Genomic DNA, 24,073 nt, shown 5'->3' on the forward strand with positions numbered 1-24,073 from the left:
ATTCCTGTGTTTCGTTTTCAAGGTCAACAAAAGTAACTACTTTTACTCCTTATTTCAAACGCCAATTGGATGTGTCCTTTTAATTGGGTTAAGTTTTGTGGTTAGTGATAGGCGAATGTGGGAAAAACATGTATCATTTTTTTATCTCGTTTGTGAAAACATTCCTACACTTATTTCAGTAACATTGAGTTTTCTAGAAAAATAACAAAGAGCACTGTGTGAAAATAGTGCTTAGACAGCCATATCAGTAAATACACACAACTGCAAAATGAAATGTTTTTTTCCCACATACTTTTCTGTGTGTATTTGAAAGTCTGGTTAACTACCTGTCTGCATGAGTTTAAATACGTGTGTATCTATATATATATAAATATATCTCTCTCATAAAAAAATATATATATATATATAAAGTGTATATTGTACTATATGTATAGTGTGTCTGTGTGTGTGTGTGTGTGTGTGTGTATATATATATATATATGTATATATATGTATGTATATATATATATATATATATATATATATATATATATATATATATATATATATATATTATTGTATATTTTTTTTTTTTTTTTTATATTGCAGGAGTACACACAACATATTGATGGCAGTAAGTAGGCCTTGTATGAAACCTATTTAAATGGTGATAAACATGAGTGAATTAAGTCATAAACATTTGTTTGCACCCAATAATGTTAGAGGCTCACACTTAGTATAGTTGTCAAACATTAGGCCTGTATTATTAAAATAGTGTGTTTTCACAAGGAAGCATGAAGTGTATGTTTTTTGTAAATACATCTATACCAGTTTAGATAGTACTATATATATACACACACACACACACACACACAGTGTGTGTCTGTGTGTGTGTGTGCATATATCAATACATACTACATATATTTTAGTATAAATTCAGAGATGTTCTTGAAACAAGAACACATAAATGATTAAAGGACAACATTACAATGGCCACCAAAGGTAAGTAATATTTAACACAAAATCCTGCTGTACACGTACAAGAAAGATGTTTGCAGTTAAATAGGTGCTTTTATAATTGCATGAAAATAATATGCACATGCAATGATTACATCAATTAACACACCCAAATGCAATGTTTTGCTGCAAAGTCAATGGCAGCTTCTCTAAACTTAGCAACTGGCTCCTGGTGGACCATTACTGAACAGACGATTAATACATCAATATTTATAACACTATTCATTAATTAGGAGTGTTAACATTTCCAAAAATTCACGTGTACAAGAACATACTTGAAAGTTTGGAAACAACACAGTCTTCAGCATACATACAATAGTAATTAGATAATCTGAAGTCAACAAAACAAGGCCAAAGACATATTTTGTGAATTTTAAAATTTATTTTTTTTGTTCTTTTTGCGAGCGAGTAACAGGCCTGCTTGTTGTCTCTTGAATTTTCCTTTTTCTTTTGCCACCAACTTTAGGTACAACAGAGCCACTTTGAGTGGCCTCTGGCACTTCACGGGCAGGGCTTGTGGCCAGTGACTCACCTACAGGGCTTTTGGGCAGTGATTCACCTACAGGGCTTTTGGCCAGCGATTCACCTACAGGGCTTTTGGGCAGTGACTCACCTACAGGGCTTTTGGGTAGTGACTGTTCACCTACAGGGCTTGTGGCCAGTGACTCACCTACAGGGCTTGTGGCCAGTGACTCACCTACAGGGCTTTTGGGCAGTGATTCACCTACAGGGCTTTTGGGCAGTGACTCACCTACAGGGCTTTTGGGCAGTGACTCACCTACAGGGCTTTTGGGTAGTGACTGTTCACGGACAGGGCTTGTGCCCACTGACACATGTGAGCAAGTTGGTAGACACTGCACAAGTGATGGTTGGTCTGTTTCATGTGTGTCTTTTGTTGTTTTTGACCAAAAACTGGTCAGTAGTAACTGCTTGTGTTTTCTTTTTGTGGCCTCCTTTGTAGGTGTCAGCTGCTGAATTTGTACAGATGGCAGCGGTAGGATGTCGTCAGGAACCTGCACAGCAATGTCTGCTACTTGACTGGTAACATATGGGCCTGGTGAATGAATATCAGAAGCATGTGGTGAAAACTGACCTGCATGAACAGATCCTGCCTGTGAGCTGTTGAATTGTGGTACATTAGTCATTCTCCAGTAATTAGCTTGTGTTTGCTGAACAACTAATGCTTCGAATGAGGTGTTGATTTTTTGCAACTGTTTAGGCACTTCAATGAAGACTCTGTGGAGATGTGCCAATTGTGAAACTGTTTCTTCCTGCAGTGCAATCATCCTTTCCAGCACTGTCATCAGGTCAGAATGGCGACGATTTTCTGCTTCCACAATTTTTCCCTCAGAAGCTACAATTGCATCATATGTGGTATTTGCTGGACGTTTTGGCGGTAAAACAGTTTCAATTGGAACCTCTTCATGGTCACTTGCTTGTATTTGTGTGTCTATGGCGGCGGCGGCGGCATCATCATCATCATCATCATCATCATCATCATCATCATCAAAATCCTCTTCATCATGTTCTACAAATAAATGTACACATTATTAAATGGCATGTTAATCTCTGCTGTGTTACTATGTAATTGTACTGTGTCATAAGTAACAACTAACATGTTTCCATACGTTTTATAACCTCACATTAAAAACTACCTTGACTTAAGAATAATGTTTGGACTCAGTATGAAATATGAGTGAATGAAAACTTGCTGTAAACTCACAACTCCTACATGATAGTTAACATCACTAACACAATACAAGTTGCCTTACACTTCATTTTCACTGACACTAAGTAATCCTATTTAAAGAAGATGTGCAAAACAAATAATGAACATGACAACATAACATATAGAAGAGCACATATTATATGGCCACCAACTGATACACTCACCTTCTAGGTGTGTTGAGCTGGCTGACCCAGGTGAAGACACTTGTTCAGTCTCAGGTGACACATGTCCTTCAGGGGCAACTATATATAACAATAACATAAATTTTACATTTACATGTGTAAATATTGAACAAACAGTTATTGTATGTTCTGTATTTATGAGTACCTACACTACCGACACACTTTATTGAAGTGTGGTCGGTACCGCAAGCCGGGAAATCTCCCGGCTTGCTAGTGGCCGCCCCTCGGCGTGCCGCGCGTCATAGACGCGCGGTCACGCGTCATCGGGAGCGTGCGCCCCCTGCACGCATGTCCAGGGGCTCCCCGAGGGAGCCCTGGTGTCCCGCGATCGCGGGACAGCGGCAGGGGGTTCCGGGGGACCCGGCGGACCCGGCAGCGGTAGGGAGAGCGCCCCGATCGGAGGGCGCTCTTCCGCTGCTTCGGCGCGCGCCCGTCACACTCGGGCGCGCGCCAGGCTACTGCTGCGGCACAGAACGGGCAAATGCTCGAATAAACTGTGCCGCAGCAGTAACAGCATCATTTCCTTAACCCAAAATGTGTGTGTGAAAGTGAACATAAATAGTTGTAATAACAATGTGCATGCCTGTGTACTTAGAACTTTTGAGTTCCCTAACATAAAACATACTATGTTCCTGCAGTAATGCGTGAGGATAAATAGATAAAATTTGTACATAAAAATCATATGTTGTGTAGTGATATCAGTATCATAATGTACATAACTATCATGAGATGACCATTCACAATGGTTATCATGAAGGTGGTCATATTGCAAAAAGTGTTGTTTTTGGTAGAGGATATGTGTGGTACATTAATATAAGATGTGGCACACCTGAATGTGGCTGTGACTCAACAAGACAACACATGCAGTGTGTGATAATGTGTCGTTGATAGTAGTTCAACTATAGATATGAGTGAACTAATCTGTGACGTACGGTTTGATAAGTAATGAGTTGTTGGGGCATTTAGTAGCTAAAGTGAAGCTTTCAAATGAGTGTGATTAACTTCAGTTGTGCTAGTCAGGTTGTAAGAACGGTATTCACTTCCCCAAAAAGCCTAATCAGCCACACTTTTCAATTACTTGAAACAGGTGAAAATGGTGTGAACTAAGTTGACCCTAAAATGAGGCTGTAATTAGTGTGTGTGCTGAACCCCACCCCCTCTGTTGAAGTGTATGCTGTGATGAGATATTAATTGCAGCTGCTTTAACACAATGGTAGATGAGCTAAATAGTCGTGTGCAGTTTTTAAGTTATGAAAACAATGACATAAAATATGATACGTGTGCCTCATTATGCTGTCTGTATATGAGTTAAAGCAAAAATGGACCTTTTCATAAACAACTATAGATGTGTTAGTGCAAGTGATGTTTGTAGGCCGTTGCATGCAATATATTTGATGCATGCTTAAAATAGGCAGTAATGTCATGTTTGTCGGAGTAAAATAAATAAAATACACAATAATATTCTACATATTTCTGTTCTGTACCTGTAGCTAGTAATAATTTCTGATTAACATGTGTTACACATGTGTACTACCCTGTTGTTCCCCATCTTCGCCCACCATCAATTGCTTCCACTGCAGCAATGCATTTTGGGAATTCACATGTAAATGAGCACGCAATGGCACGTGCTATATTAGTTACTGCTTTTAGTAGGACTACAACATATATGTCTATTTTGAGATATATATATATACAGAATCAGACATATACATATATAGATGCAGGTATGCTTATATTGTGAAGACAGTATAAAAAGCAGTGTAACTATGCAAAATAACTGTAAGCAACGACACGCCTAGTACAGTAATATTTCTCACCTGGTGGAAATTGTGAGGGGTAAATTCCTATATCACGGTCACCAGGTAAGCCTTCCACGACGACGGGAAGTAATTTTGCCCGAAGCAGCTCCTCCAATGGACTTAATATGAGACGTTGTGGTGTGGGCCCACCTCCAGTGCCAGTAGCATGCACGCGTTGGTGTTGTATTTTCTTTTTCAATTTGGACCTAATATCATCAAATCTCTTGTGACAATTCCGCTTGTCCCTCACATGATTCCCACACGCATTGACACCAATGACTATTGTGTCCCACATTTCTTTTCTGCTTGCTGAACTTGTCCGCCCTTGAAAAACATATAAAATATATGAGGTAAATGATTAATAATAGAAGCACCAGTTTCCTACACTGCTAGCTGTTCCAAGAGATAGCAAACATGCTGTTTTATGTGTAATATGTGAAGCACATGAGCATTCACTACTAAACCTATACATGTAAGCAAGGTTGCATTCATATTGTATGCAGTTATGGCAAATTGACCGCCTGTGTTTAGTTGTCCTTGTAAGGCATGATAAAAAGCTGTGTTTCCAGACTAATTAACATAGAAAGATATTCTGAACCCATATTTGCATATGAACAAAACTCAGATGACCTAGGATCACATGTATTTGAATAATAAATGTAAAGGTACACTTACCTAGTAAATGTCCATATATACTGTCATAGTGCTCCAGAATGCAAGTGACAAGAGCTGTATTTTCCTGGTCATTGAAGCGAGGATTACGTGGCTTCTCCACACGTTTCTTCCGAGCAGGTTTAGGGTCAGAGCTTGGCTGGTGCTGACTGGACTCTCCTTCTTCCAATGGAAGAGCCTCCAAAAGCTGCCCACCAGCAAGCACGCCACCACCATCCACCCCATCAGCAACTGCGCCACCAGCAGCACTCACAGCACCAGCACTCCCACTCCTAGCACCAGCACTCCCACTCCTAGCATCAGCACTCCCACTCCTAGCATCAGCACTCCCACTCCCAGCAACAGCACTCCCACTCCCAGCAACAACACTCCCACTCACAGCAACAGCACTCCCACTCACAGCAACAGCACTCCCAGCAACAGCACTCCCACTCCCAGCAACAGCACTCCCACTCCCAGCACCAGCACTCCCACTCCCAGCAACACCACTCGGTGCACCAGCAACATCACTCCCCTGAACAGTACGTTCACTCCGACGCGTACTCGCACGAGTAGCACTCCCACTCCCACCAGCATCACTCTTCCCACGCTTTGCGGGCATACTTCCAGCACTCACAAAAAACAGACAACTAATGTACAGCCAATCACACGAAACACTTCCACATATAAAACAAGACAAAGATGTAAACAAAACAACAATGGACAAAGCTCACCCAATACACAACAAGTCTCTCCGTCAATATGCAAATGTTCAATCAGCCAGCTCTGTGCGTCTCTCTCTCTCTCACTCCCAACAACACAGAGAATGATTAGCAGTACACGTTGCCTTTAAATATGGCGCGCAATCCAAAACATGCTTGTTTCGCCTGATTCAGCAAGATTTGTGATTGGGCAACCTATCAGCACCCCGCCACGCACGCCGATACACCTGTGTGTGATCGGCTAATCATCGTGAGAGTGGGCGGATTTGTTTTCGGGTTGATTTTGAATGTATTCGGCACTTACTGCATACGGAGAGGAAAAATCGCCATTAACATGACTAATCGGTAAGCTTGCCGATTTCACTTAATCGACGCTTACTGCATGAGGCCCTACAAGACAAATTGCGCCAGTTCCAGGAAATGGGTGGTTTTACTAAGTTTGATAAAATTCTGTCGAATACTGTAGATGAAGCTGAACGGGAAATCATGATAAGAAAACAAAATAAATATGATCGTGATCGCATTGATTATGAAAAAAACCAAATTTATAGCTGGCAAAGGACTGTCTCTGTCTCTGATCGTTTTTCCCAAAATACATCTAGCAACACGACACGTAGATCGACACCGAATAAATCAATATTAAAAACCAGCAATAATGACTATCAAAGTGGTGATTCTGAAATCTCTGACGGAGAGAGTACCGTTCACTCTGTTTCATTTTTAGACATGGTAGCAAGATCTGGAAATCAGCAACGTGAAACCATCCCCCAAACCAGAGAGGCGAGATGTTCTATGGATGGTAACCCTCCAAGAGGAGACACTGTGGCAGGGAGATCAAATGATTCATATCACGAACAGCCGTCAAAAAACTTCTCAATGTTCAGGAAGAACGAAAAAGAACCAGGAGGGGGAAGAAAAGAGGCAGGGGGAAAAAGAGCTCCCAAGAGGAAGAAGAATTAACAAATGATTCTAATAATGTGATAAATTTATCAGGTATGGAGTTGACAGGGTCTGAGATTTCTCTCCTGAATAAAGGTTTAAAGTATGCGCCCTCTATGGGCATTGACCTTTTTGGAACAGTAATAGATGTACATAAGTATGTCCGTAAGTTGACACTAAAAAATTTTTTTCATGCACATAATGATGGAGATAAATCTCTAACCCTGATCGCTTCAGAGGAGAATCCCTCGGGGAACTCCAGTGGCTCTTCCTCACCTCAGAGTGTAACTGATTCTTCTCCCATTCAGGTTGCTCTGGACTCTTTTCAGGATATTTGTGCCCTCAGAGATTTAGAGGATCTTGTTGATCAGGACAATGGTATTGAGGATACCCAGACCCTCACATTTGGGGACTGGAGTTCCAAATTTAAGGAAAAATCTGTTTTTTATCCCACATTTGTTAAAGGCCCGTATCTCTCCATGTTTGAGAAATTGGTCATTCGTGACCTCAGACTTCTGGCCCATGGTTTTTCGTTTTCCCAGATTGGTAAGGATAACTTGAATCAGGAAGAACGTCTGGCTTTGAAGTCATTGCAAAGCAACCCAATGTTAGTAATTAAGAATGCTGATAAGGGGGGTGCTGTGGTGGTTCAGAGTAGGACAGCCTATCTCAAGGAAGCTTTTCGCCAACTTGGGGATTTGTCCTCCTACTCTGAACTACCGCGGGATCCTACAGCGCCCTATTTGAAAGAATTATTGGATCTTATTGATTTAGGGTCGGCTACTCAGGTTCTTAGTAAGAAAGAAATTGGATTTTTGGTTAATCCCCACCCAGTTATTCCCATTTTCCACCATCTCCCAAAGATCCATAAGACATTGGTTGACCCTCCTGGTCGGCCAATTGTCTCTAGTATTGGATCTTTGGGAGATGGGTTGTCCCGTTACGTTAATTCTTATTTGCAGCCATTTGTAAGAGCCCTGCCGTCTTTCATTCTGGATTCAGGGGATCTTTTAGTGCAATTGGAGGGTATCTCATGGAAACATGACTATCTATGGGTGACCATGGATGTGGTCTCCCTGTATTCAATTATAGAGCATGATCTGGGGTTAACAGCTGTCCGTCACTTCATTGAATGTCCAGGAAGCTCGATTTTCATGACTACATTTATCACGGAATCCATTCTTTTTCTCCTCACACACAATTATTTTCTTTTTGAGCACCAGTTTTACTTACAACAACGGGGAACGGCAATGGGGACAAGTTTTGCCCCCTCCTATGCTAATATTTTTATGGGGTGGTGGGAGCATGTTTACATTTATAATAGCACCAACAAATATAGACACAATATTGTTTTTTATAAACGTTTTATCGATGATTTACTTATTATTTGGCACGGGAGCACGGACACTTTGAAATCATTTTTTGAATATGTTAATGACAATACTCTTAATATTAAATTCACAACAGATTTCCATGCACATCACATCAGCTTCCTGGACATTCTACTATTTATTGATATGGATCAAAACATACAAACAGATATCTTTAGAAAAAGCAACTCAAGGAATTCAATTCTTAGGGCGGACAGTTGTCACCCCAGATCAGTGATTACTGGCATTCCCAAGAGTCAGTACCTCAGACTGAGGAGGAACTGCTCCACGCACAGCGGGTTTCTGACTCAGTCTGAGGCTCTTACCAATCGTTTCATAGAGAGAGGCTATGACAGGGAGACCCTCCAAACCATAGCAGGAGAAATAGCCAAAAAGGAAAGGAAGACACTACTTCCCGCAAAGGGATCCAGAGCGAGAGATGGCAGTTTCAGGAGAGATAGGAGGAAGGTGGAGAACACATCTCCTATGTTTATTTCCCAATTCAGCAAGGCCAGTGGTCAGGTTAATAGAATCATTAACAAACATTGGGGCCTGCTACGCATGGACCCTGTACTCAATGAATACATCAAAAAGGGACCTAGGATCGTTTACAGGAAAGCGAAAACCATAGCTAACTATGTATCCCCAAGTGTTATCTCCACTCCCATTAGAGAAACAAATTCCTTTTCAACCAAGGGATCATTTAGATGCAACAATTGCAATATGTGTAACTTCATGAAACCCTCCAGATGTGTCTTTTCCCACAGTCCACAAAGACGCTTTAATATCAATAGCTTTATCAACTGCAATACGTCGTTTGTAATATATCTTATTACCTGTGGCTGTGGGAAAAGATATGTTGGAAGGACTACAAGGGCCCTGAAAGTTAGGATGCAGAAGCATTGTAGGTTAATTAGGAAAGGAGACTTAATGCACCCAGTTGCTAAACACTTTTCTGAATGTGCTAAGGGGGGCATAGAAAACTTTTCATTTATGGGTATAGAACGACTTATGACTAAAGAAAGGGGAGGAGATCAGGTCAAGAGGTTGGATTGTAGGGAATCTTACTGGATGTTCATGCTGAACACGAGATTTCCAGAAGGAATGAATATTGAAAGGAATATCAGTCATTTCTTGACCTGATCATCTGTCCTTGGAGGATGTTAACTCTGTAATAACAATATTTTGACATGTATGTATGTATAACTGTATATGTACAAAGAATTTGATATTCATGGGGAATATTATTTTCGTGACTATTGCTAAGAGAAATTTCCACTTATTGTTGACTTAAATTGATGTTCTGATTATGTTCTGTAGTGCATCTGAGGTCCAAGTATACATATAGTAATGATTTACGCAAGGAGTCATTTGTCAACTCGTCCTTTTGTCTATTCAGAGCATCGTGCCCCCACTAATCCTAGATTCTCTGGAAAGTTATTGTGATGGAATGTTGTTAAGTAATCAATCAACGGTCATATTCAGCTAACGATTAATTATTGCTCATAATTAACAAATAGTTAAGGAAACATATATAAAAGATTTGAAAGAAACATTTATATGAGCAATTTAAAAAATAAAAAAATAAAAAATAAATACTAAAAAATATAAAGTGAGGAGTAAGTAATTCCCAGAGTTAATCAATTGGATTCTATGTGTAATAACTATACTTATGAATTATATCCTCTGCTTCAAAGGAGGGTTGTTTATATTTGTTTTTAATATAGGTTTAGGGATATATTTATAAAGATTTTCTCTATATAGTTTAATTAAATGTTATTGTGTTGTTTGTTAATATCTTACTGTATGACTATATAGGTTATTGTCTGCCTGACCTGGCTCTCCACTAGTCCCAGTCCTTTCCCCCGTGTAAACACATGCTATTAATACATTATGTTACCCCCTCCCCAGGTGGTGTTTCTCATAGAGTGTTCTTGTCTGTGTTTTCACATGAGAAGAGCTCTTGAGTCACTGATCTGGGGTAGTTGGATACATATTTTAATGGTTGGATACATTTTTTTAATATTGATTACTTTCTCACTTTGTCTCAATGCTGAGCATTGTTATAGCGCATATTGTGCAGTTATAGGAAGGTGGATGGGCTGTTGACCTAATCTCGCGATATTGAGCATTTAATCATGCCTGACTGGTACAACGTCTGCGCATGCGCAGGCAGGTGAGACTTGCTTGAGCCGCATCTCGTGAGAGTTCGCCGCTCACTTCCCTTCTGGGTGCGTGTCATCTAGCTGGGGCGTGTTCAGGCTTGCGTCTCACAGTGAGACTCAGCTAGCTGTTGGTCTGCATGGCGCGTGCGCAGCGTGTTCCGGTTGTGGTTGGAGATTTTAAGTGATGTCACACGCTGAATTTTGGCGCCAAAGCGGCAGACGATCCCTATAAAAGGTACCTGATCTATGTTTTAGGCACTTCTTGATAAAGTGCATTGTTGTTGCACGAAACGCGTCGAAGGTTTCACAACCCTCTGTTTTATGTTCTCTTAATTTAATAAAAGATTTTTTGCCAGACCACTCTTGCCTTTTTGGCTGTGCGCTGCACGCTTCACTAGTTATATAAATATACTTACGCGTTAGTTACCGTTGGTGTCCTCATGCGTTGTTTGGTTTTTCCGTGTGCATGATGGCACAACGAGGCCAGAAGCAGCTAACCAGCGTTGGATATCTGCAATTCGTTGTCCGCTCGTGTACATCTCCTTAATTCTCATGCTGAGATCCGTTGAAATCTTTTTAACAGGCATACTGCAGCTGCGAGTAGAAAGAAATACAAGCACAAGAATGTATATTCGATGTTTCTTGCCACTGTATGTATGTATGTATGAATGTCTAGAGCAAGCATGTCAAACTCAAAGGCGAACACAGGCCAAATAAACAAGGTTTAAGTTTATGTGGGCTGCAAAAAAAAAAAAACTTAAATTTTCATAGAAACGTAGGTTTATTTCGAAAAGTACAGTGTGTGTGTGTGTTTGTGTGTGTGTGTGTTGACCTCACTAAACGAAAAAAAAAAAAAGAAAAAAAAGCCAGATGTGAATGACTTCTGAACCCATTAACCAGTGTCAGGATGCCCCTCTTGATTTCCAAAGCAGCAATCCTGCCTGGGATCTTACCTGATCCACAGTCCCTCAAGGTACTATACTGGAGGGGAGGTGTTCCCTACCAGTCTTCCGATGTCCCCCGTGTTAAACTTGAGTCAGATCCGGAAGAAAGCAGAATAGGTTATTTCAGTGTAGGTATAGGGCAGTTAAGAAAAAAACAGAGGGAGTGGGTGAGGGTGACAGAGAGAGAGGCACAGACACACAGAGAGAGAGAGAGAGAGAGAGAGAGAGAGAGAGAGAGAGAGAGAGAGAGAGAGAGAGAGAGAGAGAGAGAGAGAGAGAGAGAGAGAGAGAGAGAGAGGCACAGACACACACAGAGAGAGAGAGAGGCACAGATAGGGACAGAGAGAGGCACAGACAGGGACAGAGAGAGAGAGAGAGGCACAGACAGGGACAGAGAGAGAGAGAGAGGCACAGACAGGGACGGAGAGAGAGGCACAAACAGAGACAGAGGCACAGACAGAGACAGACAGAGAGAGAAGCACAGACAGAGACAGACAGAGAGAGAAGCACTGACAGGGACAGAGAGAGAGGCACAGACAGGGACAGAGAGAGAGAGGCACGGAGAGGGACAGAGAGAGAGGCACAGACAGGGACAGAGAGAGAGAGAGGCACAGACAGGGACAGAGAGAGAGGCACAGACATGGACAGAGAGAGAGGCACAGACAGGGACAGAGAGAGAGGCACAGAGACAGAGGCACAGACAGAGAGAGAGGCACAGACAGGGACAGAGAGAGAGAGGCATAGACAGGGAAAGAGAGAGAGAGAGAGGCACAGACAGGGACAGAGAGAGACAGGCACAGACAGGGACAGAGAGAGAGAGAGGCACAGACAGGGACAGAGAGAGAGGCACAGACAGGGACACAGAGAGAGAGGTACAGACAGGGACAGAGAGAGAGAGGCACAGACAGGGACAGAGAGAGAGAGGCACAGACGGGACAGAGAGAGAGAGGCACAGACAGGGACAGAGAGAGAGAGGCACAGACAGGGACAGAGAGAGAGAGAGAGGCACAGACATGGACAGAGAGAGAGACACACAGACAGGGACAGAGAGAGAGAGAGGCACAGACAGGGACAGAGAGAGAGAGGCACAGACAGGGACAGAGAGAGAGAGGCACAGACAGACACAGAGAGAGGGACACCCCCCTACCCACCCTCTTCTCCGTCTCCCCCCCATTCTCTCTCTGACCTCCACAGATGCACACAGCCACTGACGTACAGACACTCACACAGACAGACCAACAAAGACACTGACCACGCACAGACACCCACACAGTCACTGGTGGCACACACACACACACACCAGCTCTGACACCTTGCTCTTCTCCTGTCCTCCGCGTGGCAGTGAATGCAGCTTCATGATCAAATCACCTCCCCCTGCGGGAAACATCCAATCTCCTGCTCTGTTATTGATAGGTGACCATGTGCTCCTCTGCAAGTTTGCTACTATCTCAGTCAGTTCAGTAGCACTCCCCCCCTTGACCCTGCCCACCCTCCTCCAGGCCCTGCCCACCCTGCCCACCATACCCCAGGCCCTGTCCACCCTCCCCCAAGCACCCAGAAGCCCTGCCCACCCTCCCCCAGGCACCCAGGCCCTGCCCACCATCCCCCAGGCACCGCCCACCCCACCTCCCGCCCCCCCAGGTTTACAAGGCTTCCAGGCAGGAAGCAGAATGCAGTATCTCCGCTGGGGTTTTGACTCCGCCCCCGTGTCCTCCCACACACGGCACGAGTGCAGGATGACTGCGTCCCGCCACCGTATGACTCCAGCCCCTGCAGGCCCGCTTTTCCTTCCGGCTGTGCTCCTCGCATCCCCCACCGCGGACCCGTAGTCTGCGGGGATGAAGCGGTGGTCCCACATCCGTGGGGGCACCGCCGACCCATAGGTGCGGGGATGAAGCGGTGGTTCCACATCCGTGGGGACACCGCGGACCCATAGTGAGCACTCGTGAGTTCCCCAGACCCCCGTGGGAACCACCCAAGGCCCCGCAGACACCTGTGGGTCTGACCCGGGGCTCCCAGACATCCTTGGTCCTACCGTGGGGACCCAATTGTGGCCCACGGTGTAACCAAGGAGACCACCTGGGGGCCATGGCGCTTGTGGGACCCACCAACAGGCCTCCAGAACCTGTTTGAAAAGGGCTGCTGGTACCCTGTAGGTCTGTCAGGTGCCCTGCCAGCCCACCGGGGACTCGCTAAGGGGCTGTGTTATGAACCCTTTTTGTAAAAGGATAAATCTTGTATTTATGGGGGGGCACAGGGGGTGGGTAATGTATTTAATAAATATAATGATGCTTATTGTGTGTCACTGTATTGTTTTTATTGTGGGTACTGGGGTGGGGTGGGGTTCCCCAACGGTATGTGGGTAGGCCTCCCTTGTGGGAAGTGGGTGAGGGTGGTTAGGCCTCACGGGGTGGGGGGTTAGTGTGGGAGGGTATGTAGGCATCCCGAGTGGTGGGTGAGGGTGGGTTAACCCCTTAATGTCTAGCGGTTAATAACCGCTATGGTGATTAAGGGATTAGGGGAAATTACATTGGATGTTTTCATTCTTGTGTCTGTTTTGCAGCAGCGGAGGGGGCATGGGCAGGATGAAGAGGAGGATGGCCTTCATCGCGGCAGCCGGAAATGGGTGGTGAGTACTATATGTATTTAATGTATTTATTGCTGTTTATGTATTTCAAATACACAGTGGGTGTATGTTGTTTATTGCTATGTTTATTGGGGGCAAATGTCCCCAATAAACATGCTATTCTGCCTTAACCCCTTCATTGCCTTAGCGGATATCCGCTATGGTAATGAAGCAGCATTTATGTATTTTTAATAATATTGTGAGGAAGCAGGGGGTTCCCTGAGCTGAACCGCATTGATTTGTGGCTCAGAGATCCCCTGCTTCCCGAGTTGCAGGCCCCGGTTTGGGGCATCGGTGCCAGTGTCGCCGCCATATTTATAGCGGACACGGCGCGAATGGGATGCTATAAAGATGGTGGCGACACTGCCACCCGATGACACATTCCGGGGCCTGTAACTCGGGAAGCAGGGGGTCCCTGGTCCACAAAGCAACGCGGTTCAGCTCAGGGGACCCCCTGCTCACAGTACACTATTATTAAAAATACATTCATGCTGCTTCGTTACCGTAGCACATAGCCGCAAAGGTAAGGAACGAGTCTTTATTGATATGTGTGTTTTACTGATAGTGTAGATGTGCAGAGGGTCTCCGGAGCTCAACCGCTTTGGTTTTAGGTCCGGGGACCCCCTGCTTCCCGAGATACAAGTCCATTTATGGGGTGCCGGTATCCCTCTGCTTTGTTTACATTCCGCGGTTACGTGATCAGGACCTTTAAATGCAGAGGGATACCGGCACCTCATAAAGGGGCCTGTATCTCGGGAAGCAGGGGGTCCCCGGACTTGAAACCAATGCGGTTCAGCTCCGGAGACCCCTTGCTCATGTACACTATCAGTAAAAGTTGTTTATAAATACTTTTTATTTTGCCGATGTTTGCGCTGAGAGAGCGGCTTGTCTCTCTCTGCTGCAAACATCTATCGGCACAAAAGGCCTATCGGAAGGCTTATCGGGAGCCAGGCTGTATCGGCACAGGCTCATCTGCAGTTTTACTTTCGCAGTGATTCGGCAGGGATCGACATGGATTCGGCCCTTACTGAATACTGCGAGGGCAAATCGGCAAAAAAAGGCCTATCGGCAACCCTTGCCGAAAAGATTTTATCGGGGCTTACTGCATGAGGCCCTTAAAACCAGAGACAGAACATAAAACACAGACAGAGCTCAGTGCACATCCAGTGAAACTCATACACGGTACAGTGCCTAAACATATATGTATAAATATCTATTAAATAAATGGTCTTTTAGCTTAACATTTTTGGCCAAAATTGTTGTAAGCACCTGAGCCACTGCATGGCAGACCACATTTCCAGGGGTCCCTAACACTAATATAAATTCTTAATAACCTGTGCAATACCAGGAAGAATGATTTATAATAAATCTGTCAATATTAGTTGCAAAGTTCTAAGTCTGATTGAAGCTTTTATTAACTTGTACATTACCAGGAAAAGCACTCTGTATTAGATTTGTCACAACCATACTGCAAGCAAGCAAGTTCCCCTGAGAGTGGGAGATGCTATGGAATGAGCTTTTAACCATTTAAATGTGGGAGGGGGTAAGCTTCAATTAGGTAGGAGGTTGCCACCCTCCAATCAGCTAAGACTAGCTGAACAAAAATTGTAAAACATACTGGACACCTAACAAGCTCCTATTGAACCCCCAAAATAACCACAACATATATATAAGCATATGAGTGTCACAGAGGAGTGCTACTGAGCATGGCAATATATATTTAAAACCAGAGACAGAACATAAAACACAGACAGAGCTCAGTGCACATCCAGTGAAACTCATACACGGTACAGCGCCTAAATATATATGTATAAATATCTATTAAATAAATGGTCTTTTAGTTTAACATTTTTTGGCCAAAATTGTTGTAAGCCCCTGAGCCACTGCACGGCAGACCACATTTCCAGGGGTCCCTAACACTAATAAAATTCTTAATAACCTGTGAAATACCAGGAAGAATGATTTATAATAAATCTGTTTTTGGGGGTTCAATAGGAGCTTGTTAGGTGTCCAGTATGTTTTACCTTTCATTAACACGAAAGAGTTGTTTCCATATGTTCTCAAATATAAACAGTGGCAACAAGAGCAGCCCGAGGAATATTACAAGAAAAAAGCAGAAGCTTAAAACAATGAAGGTGTGCCCAAGTACTACTGATGTTTCAGGAGCTACCAAAGTAAAGAGGAAGAAAAAGAAAACAGTTTCTCAACTTACAGTGGAAGTTACAGAAATGTTTGATGAGTCTGTGATGTCAGGAAAACATGTGTCAGAAAAGAGCCGAGATATGCTACAGCCTAGAGCAACTGGCAAAATCATCACAGGAATGGTGACAAAGGAAAAGGATAAGCAAAAGAAACAAGAATCCTTGAACCAGACTAAAGATGTGTCAGCTCAACCACTCCAATCTGCAAGGGACTACTCTAGTCTCCTCTTGAAAAAATGGGAAAAGGAACCAGAATCTAATGCTGAGCTATACAGGTGTCTGTCCACAGCATTAGTTAGGTTTATATCTTTGGAGAAGACAAAACATCACTTGAAGAACCAGTTGAATGAAGTGACAACTAATCTGGAGTGTTTAAATGCTGCTGCTGCTGCTGCCAAGATACCAAGCATCGTCGACCAACTCCTTGCTGATAGGAAGCAGAGGTTTGAGGTGTCTCAGAAAGATTTTCACACTCTCGGCACAGATTTGGAACACTCCCAACACAAGGTCTGTGGTCTCAACACATAGCTGTGTTAATTTAAGGGTGCCTATGAAAAGTTCCTGAGTGGTTTAGAGACAGTAAAAGGAGAGAACAGAAATCTTAAAGAAGAGGTTTCACATTTGACTGGCCAGGTCAGCGAAAGAAATGAGAAGCTTCACAAAGTAGAAAAGGTAAAGGAACAAGTAAAGGTAGAAGTGCAGGAAGCACTGGAGAATGCAGAGAGAGATGCAAAAATAATGTGTCTCCCTGGAGCAACGCACACAAGCAGAGGACATACTGCTGAGCCAGCTGCAAGAGCTGCATATGCTTCTGCCGGAGGCAAAGGAGAAATAGACGGATGATGAGGAGAAGCAGTGAGTTCTGCCAGAAGAAAATATCCAGGTTGCTAACAAAGTACAGGTGCTGTTGGAGCATCTGAATACCCAGAGTGTGTCCCTACAGAGCAGCATGAAGAGATGAAGGCCACACTGAGCATCAACAGAGCATCACTGGAGGCAGAGCTTAGAAGCCAGGTGACTCTGTATCAGAGGGAGCAGGAGAAGCTCCAGAAAATGGTGCAAGTGCTGAAGGAGCAGACAGGCTGCTCCATCCCCAACAGAGTATGCCCAGGAGAAAGAAGTGAGGAAGAGGCAAACAGCTGCGGCACTGGAGGAGAAATCTGCTGAGTTCCAAAATATAATGAAGGATGCATTGATGCAAGTTAGAGTAAACACAAAGAATACGGGGAGTCTCTGAGAGGGCAACTGCAGAATGTGCTCAAGAAACAGAATTCTCTTGCTGATTAACTAATCTTGCAGCAAAGACAGAAAAGCATTCGGACACTTCAGAAATGATACAGAGCTTTATCCAAGGAAGAATGGAGATAGAAAGATATTTGTGTAAATGCTCTGCAACGTCACCATACTGTCTACCAACAGAGGGATGACATGCATCAGCTTTATCTCCAGAGTAAAGCAGCTTGTGTTATTCAGTCATTTTGGAGAATGTAGCAGCAAAGAAAGAAGTGATAAAAAGAAGTATGAATACTTGAAAAAATGTGTGATTCTACTACAGTCAGTTGTTAGGAAGTATCAGCAACAAAAATGCTACCAGGATGTGAAGAAAGTTTCTAGTGTTAATCAATCTGGATAAAGATCCTACTGTATGTCATAATCAAGCAAACTATTTGTTCCTACAGTATAAGCATATCTGCAATGGCATTGCACTACTACAATCTATTTTCCACAAAATGCAGGATACAAGAACCAAGTTACGCTGGAGTTGTGCAATACAAATCTGGTCATATTATCATGCCCACATTGTCTGAAGTAGATTCCTTGCCATGAATGCAGCCACTATAAGATTCAGGGGTCTATTCAACTAAGGGTTCATAAAAAAATCGCCAGGCCATTTAATTCGCCGTTTTTGTGAGCATTGCTATCACAGTATTCAGAAAGCCTTGATTACCTTTGATAGCAAAATTCACAAAACGGACGAGTAGCCTGCGACATGAAGATTGACCCTCTAAAAAGGCCTTACCCAACTAGTTCTTTCTGCTACAGAGAGAGAGCCGCCTCTCCCTGTGCAAATCTCACCCGAAATTAATGTTTTTTAATATACATTTTACTACTTTTGTAGATGACCAGGGTGTCTCCGGAGCAGAACCGCGTTGATTTAAAGTCCGGGACCCTCTGCTTCCTGAGATACAGGCCCCATTATGGGGTGTCGGTTTCTCCAATGCTTTTGATTCCCACGGTCACGTAGCACGTGACATTTAATTGCATAGGAGATACCGGCATCCCGTAACGGGGCATGTATCTCGGGAACCAGGGGGTCCCGGACCTGAAATCAACACGGTTCTGCACCGGGAGCTCCCACACACTAATAATAAAAATGACATTAAAGCATCTTCATTACTTTAGCGTATGGCCGCTAAGACAGTGAAGGGATTAAGGAACAACAATAGCTTTATTGGGGGCAGGGGGGGTGAGTGAAGCAGGTACTTGGCCCTTCACTCACCCCATCTGCCCCAATAAACATTACAATATATTCTAAGCACTAATACACAAGCTACCCCCTGTGCCCCCACATAAAACCATCATTTATTTTTTTATACACAGGATTCATATCAGAGGCCTTCGGGGGCCCCTGGGTGGCCCTCGCGGCGGGTGTCTGTGGGCCTCCAGGTGGTCCCCACGGGTGTCATTTGGTCCCAACGTGGTCCTCGGGTTGTCCCCACGGGTGTCTTGGGGCCATTGGGTGGTTCCCATGGGTGTCTGGGGGTCCTCGGGTGGTTCCCACAGGTGTCTGCGGGCCCTTGGGTTGTTCCCATGGGTGTCCATAGGACCCACGGAGTCCACGAGTGGTCTCCGTGGGTGTCCGGGTGTCTTCAGATGGTCCCTGTGGGTGTCCGGGGGTCCTCGGGGGATTCACCGCCGGCCAACACATACATTGAAACCAGTAGCCACCCAGATAAACAATTAATTAAAAAAAACTAAACCATTGGAAAATTACATAAAAATAGCCATCCAAATTACAAATAATGTAAGTCTAATAATTACCAAATAACCACAATAAAACAAGTGTAGTCCTGGTCTCCAGCGGCTCCTAGAGCCCCCCCTCCTTTGGAACTGCGCAGTCGCGAGTGCCGCCGGAGCCGGCGACGGACCCGCCGGCTGCTTCCAAAGGTGGGGGCCGGAGCAGGGAGCGGTGAGAGCCATTGATATTCGCGCATGCGCAGTGATTGCGCATGCGCAGAAAGCTCACAGGAGCAAGGGAGAAGTTGCGCGAGTGCGGGAACAGGCAGTGAAAGGTTGCGGCGGCCATTAGGTGTTCGTGCATGCGCAGAAGAATCGCGCATGCGGCCCCAATGCTCAGACAGGCACCCCAGGACTACAAATCCCATGGGGCATAGCGAGGGAGACGCCAGGTGCCTGATAGTGGCCAATGCGGGCCAAGGATTCCCAGGCAGGGATAAAGATACATTTCGCGGGCTGGTAGCACGCAGTTCAGTTGGAGATGGGAGCAAGAAGGGGAAGGAAGGGTGTAGGGAGCAAGTGAAGCCCCTGCACCAGGTAAGGTTCCCCCATGTCCCAGATAGGCCCCAACTCCTCACCAGGCTAGTGGGTAAGTGATAAGGGACGGCCACAAGTTAGGGGCCTTGCCCTTAGGTTCGTGGTGTGCACTCTTGTCAGGTCACAGTGGTCAGTGCTGTGAGGGCTGACAAGCGGGCACCGTGCAAGGTTGCAGTACGTTGCACTGCAAGGGGTTGGAAGGGTTAGGTAGGAGTGAGGCAGAGGGGACTCGGGCGGTACGGGAAGAGGTAGTGCGGGTGCAGGGGGTCAAGGACCCACTTGCATAAGACAGGTTCCCCGTAGGCCCATAGGAGTTTTCCCCTGAAGCCATTCAAGGTTTCTGTGCTGTAGGGACGGCCTATAGTACAGCGAGCATCACTGTAGATCATAGAGTCAGTTAGGGACTCAGCAGACGCTGCGCATCCGTTCAGAAGGTTGGTTGCAGATCTTTGTTGTGGCTGCAGAGGCCGCCATGGTGGGATCGCCCCTTACGGTGGATCCTGGATGTCGTGAAGGAACTCGTCTGATCCTTTGTGAAGGCCGTTGCAGGCCCGAGCACTGGAGTGCTCGGCAGGTAACTGTTACGCCAGTGCTGCCCGCAGACCAGACCCGTCCCCTGTGCTGAGGTGGGACGTAGGGATACACGCACCCGCAGCAAAGGGAGCGCATACGGAGTGTGGTGTTAGTGTTGCCAGGCCACGTATAGTAAGGAAGACAATACTTGCCGGTACCGGTAGTAGAGGAGGAGTAGTTATTGCCGTTGCCAAGATCAGGGATTGGAGAGTTGCGGATGGTCGAAGGTATAAGCCGTGTTACAGGGATGCCAGAAGTCACGAAGTTCAAGTAGAGCCGAAGTCAAGAGCCACAGGGGGTAGTCGTCCAATCCGCGTCAATACCTGAGGAGTCACTGAGAGAGTAGTCAAATGCTTCCATACAGAACTATGTCGAGCGACGAGTGATGGGAAGCACAGGCATAATAAAGCTCGGCAGGCCAATGGGAAAAGGGGGCAGGCCTAGAGGACTGCAAGGAGTCCTCCCTGATAGGAGGGAGGTGTTACAGCCCAGCTGAGTGTAATCATTGATTTTCATGAAACTGTGTGATGCTTGGGGGCGACGCCTCACTGCAGGAGCAGTGGTTAAAAGTGCTCTGTTAGGCGTGTGCTCTGTAAGCTGGGAATGCATGCACATAACGTCTGGGGCTGGCGTGCGTGTGTGCGTGGATTCGCTGACTGACACGTGTATGCGCATGGGGACAGAGACAGATGCACGTGTGCGCATAGAGCGCGGAGCTGGGGACACACGCAGAGGCTGCGGTTCAACAGGCACCTCTTAGGTTGGTGCAATCCTGTGATGGCGAGGAGCCAGAGTGCAAGTGGCAAACAACGGAGGTATGTGGGAATTGCGCTGCAGACGCTTGGATGCCTGAGTACCAACGGGAGGTGAGTAATGGTCGCGCTGACGGCGCTTAGACACCAGATTCCTTACAGTACCCCCCCTTCAGGAATGGCCTCAGGACGGTCCTTAAATGGTTTGTTTGGAAACTTCTTCCTGAAAGTCTTCAGAAGAACCAGAGCGTGGATATCACGAAGTGGAACCCAAGACCTTTCTTCTGGGCCGAAACCCTTCCAGTGCACGAAGAACTGCAGTTGACCCCTGGATATGCGAGAATCGAGCAGGGACTGGACCTCATATTCTTCCCTATTCTGGGTAATAACCGGATCAGGCCTACGGTTATGGTTGGGGAAGAAATGACTGGATACGAATGGCTTGAGTAGAGATGTGTGAAACACGTTTGGTATCTTCATGCTGTCGGGAAGTTGAAGCCGGAATGCTACCTGGATTAATCTGTTCAGTTATCGGAAAAGGGCCCAGGAACCTCGGCGCCAATTTTGGGGAAGGTACCTTCAAATAAATGTTTCTTGAGGACAGCCATACCATATCCCCTGGCTTGTATCTGGGTGCCGGACGGCGGTGGCGATCTGCCTGATGTTTGGCCCGTTGAGAGGTGGTAAGAAGAGCAGACTGAATCTTGGACCATGCTGATTGCAGAGATGTGACACGGTCGTCTACAGCCGGGACTCCGGAAGGAATGTTGGAGACGGGAAGACATGGGGGATGAAAACTATAATTGATGAAAAATGGCGACTCTCGGGTGGACTCGTTGGTAGCGGAGTTAAAAGCATATTCGGCCCATGGCAAAAGTTGTGTCCAATCATCCTGAGAATTGGAAATGAAACACCTCAGGTATTTTTACAGGGACTGATTGACCCTTTCTGTTTGACCACTGGACTGAGGATGGTAAGCTGAGGAAAAAGAAGAAGAGATCCCTAGTCTTTTGGTAAAAGTTCTCCAAAATCTGGATACGAACTGTGACCCTCTGTCAGACACGATGGACGAAGGAATACCATGAATGCGAAAGATGTGATCAGAGAAGATATCAGAAAGGGCAGGTGAGGTGGGAAGTCCTTTGAGCGGGATAAAGTGAGCCATCTTAGAAAAACGATCCACCACTACTAAAATCGTATTCATCCCTTTGGACCTTGGCAACTCCACAATAAAATCCATTTATATGTGTGACCATGGATGTTCTGGGATGGGCAGAGGAAGGAGAAGACCGTGAGGCCTTTGATGAATTGTCTTGTTTTGCGCACAGACCGGACAAGCGTGCGTATATTCGAAAATGTCTTTGGATATCTTGGGCCACCAAAAGTTGCGACGTATAAGGTCCAAAGTCTTTTTGTAGCCAGGATGACCAGCTGCTCTCGAGGCATGACCCCAATCCAGAACCTCGGGTATGAAATTATGTCTCACGAAGAGCTTGCCCCTGGGGACCTTCAGGTTCTTTGGAATGGACCTTTGTGACTTGACGATCTTGTCAAATCTTCTGAAGGAAGATGCGGCGAAAATCTTCTCGTGAGGTAAAATGGTCTCCATGGAATCTTCTGGTCTCTCTTCGGAAGAATGTTGTCTTGAGAGAGCATCGGCTTTGACATTTTTAGTCCCAGGAATATATGACAGTTGGAAATTAAATCTGGAAAAGAACAAAGACCAGCGGGCTTGCCGTGGACCCAGACGGCGAGCGTTCTCTATATATAATAAATTCTTATGGTCTGTGAGAATGGTGAACGGTTCCCTCGACCCTTCCAGGAGATGCCTCCATTCTTGAAGTGCCATTTTAACGGCCAGTAACTCTCTGTTCCCCACGTCGTAGTTCCTCTCCGCTGAGGTAAATCTCTTCAAAAAGAATGCGCAGGGATGCAATTTTTCTTGGGGTGAAGGTCTCTGGGATAGAATGGCACCGGCGCCAGAATCAGAGGCGTCCACCTCTAACACGAAAGGGAGATCAGTGTTGGGGTGATGGAGAACCGGTGCGGACACAAAAGCCTCCTTAAGTGTGTTGAAGGTGGTATTGGCCTCTGGTGACCAAACCGACGGATCGGCCCCCTTCTTCGTAAGGGCTGTGATAGGTGCAACAATTCTGGAGAAATCACGGAAAAACTTGCGGTAGTAGTTCGCAAATCCCAGGAAGCGCTGGACGGATTTAAGAGAGTCGGGTCTAGGCCAGTTAGTAACGGCTTTTAATTTGTCCGGATCCATCATGAAACCATCTCTGGAAATAATGTAGCCTAGAAACTGGGTCGAAGTCTGATGGAAGGTACATTTCTCCATCTTGGCATATAAGCGATGTTCACGAAGGCGAGAGAGTACATAAGATGTATGAAAGATGTGGTCCTGTAAATCCTTTGAAAAAATCAGGATATCATCCAGATAGACTATGACAAAGTCATTGAGTACTTTACGGAAGACATCGTTAATGAAATCTTGAAAAACGGCTGGAGCATTACACAGTCCGAAAGGCATCACAAGGTATTCGTAGTGGCCACTATGCGTGTTGAAGGCCGTTTTCCATTCGTCTCCTTGACGTATGCGTACAAGATTATAAGCTCCCCTGAGGTCCAGCTTGGAGAAGACTTTGGCACCTTGCAACCTACTGCTGCGGCCGAGTTTATTCGAGCATTTGCCCGTTCTCGGCCGCAGCAGTAACCTGGCGCGCGCCGGAGGGTGCCGGGCGCGCGCCGAAGCAGCGGAAGAGCGCCCTCCGATCGGGGTGCTCTCCCTCCCGCTGCCGGGTCCGCCGGGTCCCCCGGAACCCCCTGCCGCCGTCCCCCACATTGCGGGACACCAGGGCTCCCT

The 24,073-nt window shown here is 45.5% G+C and overlaps 1 protein-coding gene across 1 annotated transcript; it reads right to left on the bottom strand.

Moving 5' to 3' along the window:
• Window positions 1-696: 696 nt before the first annotated feature.
• Window positions 697-6,463, bottom strand: LOC142463239 (uncharacterized). The gene is made up of 4 exons (XM_075565779.1): window positions 6,459-6,463; window positions 4,725-4,825; window positions 2,890-2,967; window positions 697-2,524 (listed from the first exon to the last, which is right to left on the bottom strand). Exons 1-4 carry the CDS (start codon window positions 6,461-6,463, stop codon window positions 1,377-1,379), a joined length of 1,332 nt encoding a protein of 443 aa, XP_075421894.1. The 3' UTR covers window positions 697-1,376.
• Window positions 6,464-24,073: the final 17,610 nt, after the last annotated feature.

This window comes from Ascaphus truei, chromosome 1 (assembly GCF_040206685.1).
Source record: "Ascaphus truei isolate aAscTru1 chromosome 1, aAscTru1.hap1, whole genome shotgun sequence".
Classification (NCBI taxonomy): Eukaryota; Metazoa; Chordata; class Amphibia; order Anura; family Ascaphidae; genus Ascaphus; species Ascaphus truei.